The sequence below is a fragment of the Colobus angolensis genome, unplaced genomic scaffold (genome assembly GCF_000951035.1).
Source record: "Colobus angolensis palliatus isolate OR3802 unplaced genomic scaffold, Cang.pa_1.0 Scaffold88, whole genome shotgun sequence".
In the NCBI taxonomy this organism is placed as follows: domain Eukaryota; kingdom Metazoa; phylum Chordata; class Mammalia; order Primates; family Cercopithecidae; genus Colobus; species Colobus angolensis.
In genome coordinates, this window is record NW_012122709.1 from 7,226,370 (window position 1) to 7,232,578 (window position 6,209).

Sequence of the window (6,209 nt, forward strand, 5' to 3'; positions counted from 1 at the left end):
AGCAGACTGTGGGACTTCACCGACTGCATAATTGGCTGAGCCAATTTCTCATGATAAATCCTTCTGTATCTATATTTCTATCTGTCTCTTTCTACATACATCTGCTATGTTTCTCTTGATGACCCAGACTAATAGAGTCATATTTTCTAAATCAGTGGGGATGTGTGAGAAGCATGTAACGTATTCTGTTTCGCAGATACTCATTTAGGTAACCTGGCTGGCCCTATATGCTAAATTCTCTCACATCACCCAGTTTTACACCCATGTTATCTTTCAAACAATGAAAATTTTGAAGTAGTCAATTGATCTTCTTTTGAAATCATTGTAGATCAGACGTGAGACAAAAATGACAACTCTGTCATAATTCTACATGCATGTTAATAAAGAAAAACATTTATTAACCAAAATCAAGTATTAGTTCAGAAACAAGGCTGTTTTTCATAGGTAATAGGAAATAGGAATGTAGACAGAATTTCTATGCTCCTATCCCTACTAATTGCCTCACTTCCTTAAGTAATCAGAATGGAAGCACAAAATGTGAGTATCAGCTGGACTCAGTGGTGTGTATTTATAGACCCAACTACTGGGATGGTTAAGGCAAAAACATTGCTTGAGCCCACAACTTCAAGTCCATCCTGGGCCGCATAGGGATACCTCATCTCTAAAAATGAACTAAGATGCTGAGTGCGATGGCTCAAGTCTGTAATCCTGTCAATTTCGGAGGCCAAGTAGGGCAGATCACCTGAGGTCAGGAGTGTGAGACGAGCCTGGCCAACATGGTGAAACCCCATCTCTACTAATAATACAAAAATTAGCTGGGCTTAGCGATGCATGCCTGTAGTCCCAGCTACTCGGGAGGCGGAGGCAGGAGAATCGCTTGAACCTGGGAGATGGAGGCTGCAGTGAGCCGAAATTGCACCACTGCACTCCAGCCTGGGAAAATAAATAAATAAATAAAAATGAACCAAGAAAGAAACAAAAAGTCATTATCAGGCAAAACTGATTACAATGTTTAACCTAAACCCCTCTTCTCTTCTGTCTTCTGCCACGAAAATGGGGCCTTCTTTCCCTTTTGGAAAGTCAATTCATGGATATCTTGAAAGACGAAGCCTGTTGTTTTCTCTTTAAAATGCTTGATCTACTCGGATATCCTTGAACATTGCAGGCTACTCTGCTGGTGGGGGTCTCATATTCATGAATCCCAAGTGTAGTCATAATCTCTGCAAGAGTGTCTTTCCAAGGTGATGATTTGTCTCCTTGACTTTCCATTCAACCCCCACCTAAAGACATCTGCCATGATATGGTCCCAATTATTAAAAAGTAAAACAAAGTGAAAACAGTAGCATTGTGAATTAATCTTCCTTCTGTGCTTGATTATACAGAATGTGTTAGAGCTGGTAGCTGAGAAAACTAGGATTTGTTTCCCTGGCGAGTAACAAAGAGTCTCTATGAGAACGTACGTTTTGATAAATAAAAGTTTTGTGACTTGGTTCAAGTAAGAAGGTTACTGGGAGGATTCTCCAAAGCAGCATCTTCCTGAGGGAAAGTGACAAGAACATTCTATGGGGTGATGGAGAGGGCAGAGAGAGGGTGTATCATCACATATAGAGGAGGAGTCCCAGTTGCCCAGACACAGTGAGTGATTCTGCTAGCACATAGTTAACATGTTATGGTAATGAGGCTCCTGACTGAGTGGAGACTTTAGCATGGTAATGAGGAAAGTTCATGCCAGTTTTTCTGTAAGTTGCTGAGTTATGCCAGGAGCTGGTTCCCACCAGCAAGCTTGTATAACAGGCTGATTGCTAAAGTTGGTTAAACTCTTATAATCCCTGGAGACCCTCCCTGCTGGCTTACAGAACAATTAACTGCATTTACTCCTGTAAGACTTTCTGGAGATTTGATATTAAGAGAATTTTATGAAATCAGACATTGGAGGTTCAAGGAAAAGAAGTGGATTCTAAGGGTCATCTCTTTGGAACATGCTGATGTGACCACTTAACTTCTCTAATGGTAGTCTCTGTGGTGCTGGCCTTGGGTCCAGGGCAATGAGAAAATCTTGGATGTCTACTGCAGAAGGGGTAGTGAGTCCAGCCAGGGTTTCCTGATGGTCAAGCACAGAATCCTCCTTGCTCTTGTTTGAATCGTCTCACTCCCTGGGAGAGGGCAGCTGCCTCTGACCTCAGCCCAATCCTCAGCATGGGGATGGCAGGAAGATGATGTGGAAGGCACGGAGGAGCTGGAGAGAGGTCATGGCAACAGGGAGGGGAATAACATGGGGCTGCACCATGAGAGGATGATGGTGTGATTCACTGAGATTGGAAGACTCTTGTTTCCTTCTTCCTCAACCTGTGGTCCTTCACTGGGGCCTTGCTTCCACTCTTGTCTCCCAAACAGTTGAGTTCTGCACAGCAGCTGGACTGATCTTTAGGTAACATTATCCTTGTATGTAACATGCTTGATTTGTTCCCCATGGGGAACTTACTTTGTTCTTCCATCTTCACAGGCATGAAGGGTCTGAACCTCATTAACTCCTATCATTAATAGTCATGGCTATGATGATCTTGTCCTGACCAAACACCTTTTGTGCTTCTAACACACCGAAACTCTATCCATTCAGGACCATTTTTTAAAACTAAAAATGTTTTATTACATTAAGTAATAAATATATAAAAAGATGCAGATAATTGTAGTCATTCCCTTTCAGATGTTTTAATCAACTTCTTGTAAACACAGAACTGAAAGTCTACTTACAGCCTTGGTATTTGTCAGGAGTTTTGAACTGTCTTTCTCTTTGCTGGGATGATTCTCCACCTGGTGTCTGCATGACTGGGTGCTTTTCCTCCTGTTCAGATTTCATTCTCTGAGATGGGTCTTTCCTGGTGACACTCTGCCCTGTGACGTCTGTGGCACATACAGAACCTCTATATCGTGCTGCTCTGTGTAATTTTCTGTGTACCATGCTGTGTATTTTTCCTCCTGACACTTAGCAAAATTTTGCATGCTTAGAACAATTTTGTATGTTTATTTTTATCCTTGTATAATGTGACCCCAAAAGAGCAGTGACCTGTCTTGGTCTGTGTTGCATCAGCACTCCCTCAAACTGTGCCTGGAGCAAGGTATCTACTCAGTAGATGTCTGCTGGATGAATGAATGAATGAAGGAATGGATGACAGGAGAGGGGATGAAGTCACAATGTGGAGAGGGTGTGGGGGCAGGTGGGGACTGATCCCTCTGTCCTATGGTTTTAGAGACAAGGCATTCCTGACTGAGAAGATACCTGTGATCTGATACCTGAAGCGAGGAAGGTCCACTCCATCTTTCTTCACAGTAAACGTGGCTCCAGCTTTCAGTGTCCTGCCTTCTCCTTCTGCTACTTTGAGGTGTTGGGAAGACTGCACTCACTTCCTGACATGCCCTGTTTTACCTAGAGGCAGTGGATTCTGTTGAGCACTGAGATTTCCCAAACCCAGTGTCCCTGTGCAAACTTTTAAGTTCACAGCCCCACCTTGGAGAAGCAAGATCTCAATGGCTTCTCCCGCTGAGAGACTTCAATACAGCTGCTGTCTGGTTCCATGAGAGTCACTATTACTGACATAAAGTCATCCGAGGAATAGAAATTGCTATTTCTGAGAGTCTGGAAGAGGAGCAGTAATACAGAAGTCAGAAATCTCAGACTGAAGGACCAAGGTGCAGATCTGATGGCATCGTATCTCTGTTGTATTCTGACTCAGGCCTTTCAAAAAGACCCACTCTGTCCCCGGCACAATCACTTGAGTGCTGCACCTGTCCACAGCTTGCAAGAAAGGGCTTCCCCTTCCTGTTTCTCATGGATTCCTGAGTGAATGAAGCCTTGTAATGGAGGCCAGGGCAAGGGCTCTCATTATCCATTTCTTCTCTCTCTAGGTCTACAAATCCCTAATTCTTGAGGCTGTGCCCTACCTGACAGGTGTTGAATGAACTCTTTGACTCACCACTGGGGACAACTATGGAGGGCAGAATGGGCAGGAGGCAACTCACCTTCATGAGTGCTCCCACTTCCCTGTCCTCCTCGTTCCCCTTCCTCCTCCTATGTTACCAGCGGCTCCCCATCTCCAGGACATGGAAGTTTTGGGAATGATGGCCACCTCTCTTCCAGGCAGTATTACAATCTGTCCATATTGCTGTCTGAACAATTTATCTCCATTGCACATTTGACTCAAACCCTGGTTCCACCTGCAGTACAAATGCTGATAGCTGGAGATTTGATGTGCTCATTTAAAAGAAGTATCTCTGAGACTAAACTTGTTTTTATCTTGGTTTCACCATATTTATAGCATTCTTGGCTTTTTCTCCTTTTTTTTGTTTTCTATCATAACATTCAATTCTATCAAAATTTATCATTCATAAATCATAATGAAACATGTGCATTTTCAGCTTATTCACTGTAGCTCTTTTTTTCTTGGTATAGAAATCATGTCAATAAAAACCATAGTTGGACCATAAAGCATCAAATGGGACCTCAGTATCAAATTGGTCTCAATTCTGGAATACAACTAAAACAAGTGGAGATCTGTACACAAGTTACAGGTTGGTGTTGGGGGAGTGGTCAGTGGATGGAAAATTGCTTAGAGGAGATATCAAGGATAGGAAGACCAATGCTAAGTTGACTCAACTGGATAATTTTTTGAGGCAGGCCTGGAATCAGGTATCACATGGAGGCCGATGGGGGAATTAAGGAATTTGGTCAGATATTAAGGGTGAGAGATTCATGGAAAACCCATATCGCTAGAGCAGAGTTTCGCTAAATGACAGCAGAGTGGCAGACGAAGACACACAGACATTTCCAGATGAACTTGCACAGCAGCTTGTTGGGGGTTCACAAGGCACTTCAGTTCAGGAAACCTGAAGGGGTATGGAGACTGATGAGGACAGATGCTGATACCCAGGGTACATGGAGGGATGGGATCTTGGCTATGATTGAGGAGCTTGGCAGATGAGTGATGATGAGGAGTGCTGATACAGGAGCTTAGATGATTCTGTCCAGGAGTACTGGAACCACTGGATACTGTGGAGGATCCCGTGGATCTCTGTTTTCACACGCAACTACATAGAAACTCTGTCCTTGTCTGTCTGCATACTCACAGGTTGAAATATTCTGTGCACCTCTATTTATGTGTTTACACTGGAGTAAAGGCACCTGGACGCTACTACGATGACAATTTTGGAGAGTTCTGTTATGAAGGCAGCGTATACTTGGGTTACGACAAACATTAACTACATTTGCAAAAGTTGTACGAAGAAAAGTATTTTGCTTTTCGCAACACCGTTGATACTTGTTAATTACCCGCATTGCAATGTTGCATGAAGGGGGGTTCATATTGATGTGCTGGATGGCAAACCACTGAGCCCTTGTAAACTCTGGGGATCTGGCATGGAGTGAGCCCTCCACACCCATAAGCCCCAACAGAAGAAGCCGACAAATTTGGGAAGTGAACAATTTTGGAACCATGTTTCCTGTAAGAAAAGAAGAGAAGTAACTACTCCCTGATCCGGTCTCGGCTATGACACACTCTGTAGTGTCTCAACCCACAGGCCCTTCTGCTGCCACTCTGGGGTCCCATTTCCTTTTCTTCCTGTCCCCAGAGTGTGCCACATCTCCTAAGCACTAACTTCAGCTCACCTCTCCCTGAGGTGCTGCCCCGTCACTGTCCCTCCTTTCCCAGTTCTGGGGATTGTTGACTTACCCAGTCTCTGAGCTGCAGCTCCTGTGAGAACTGATCCAGCTGGTTGTTCTGGGGTTCAGGAGCAGCTGGTCTCCCTTACTTGGAACTGTTTAAATAAAGCATCTCCTGGTGGGTTGGGCCAGCAGAGCCAGGAGGGAGAGTCTGACTCTTGGTCATGCAGAAGCCCACAGATTGACACATGGTCCACTTGTGCAATCAGCCTTTTTATTTGATGAGTTGACTGAGCAACGGATACCCAAGGACAGCCCTGTTGCTCTTTCTGCTCTAAGGACTCTAATTCCAAGTCATCCTGTGTAAGACAGAGTTTTGCTGGTTGGATTTGGACTCTGGATGAAAACGATACGCTGCCTGCGGAATGACCACAGATTTTGTAACTGTCCTCTGGCAGGCCCGTAATTGACTAAATAACATGAAGGCAGTCATAGTAGTTAGAACAAATAGAGCCACAGAGGGCTGTTTGCCCAGGAGGAACCTAGCTTCCCTTTC

At 44.2% G+C, this 6,209-nt stretch overlaps 1 protein-coding gene across 1 annotated transcript; it reads right to left on the reverse strand.

Annotated features, from left to right (window-relative positions):
* Nucleotides 1–4,827: 4,827 nt before the first annotated feature.
* RNASE3 (ribonuclease, RNase A family, 3) lies at nucleotides 4,828–5,770 on the reverse strand. The gene is made up of 2 exons (XM_011930954.1): nucleotides 5,724–5,770; nucleotides 4,828–5,493 (listed from the first exon to the last, which is right to left on the reverse strand). The coding sequence occupies exon 2, from the start codon at nucleotides 5,486–5,488 to the stop codon at nucleotides 5,006–5,008; it is 483 nt and encodes a 160-aa protein (XP_011786344.1). The 5' UTR covers nucleotides 5,489–5,493; nucleotides 5,724–5,770; the 3' UTR covers nucleotides 4,828–5,005.
* Nucleotides 5,771–6,209: the final 439 nt, after the last annotated feature.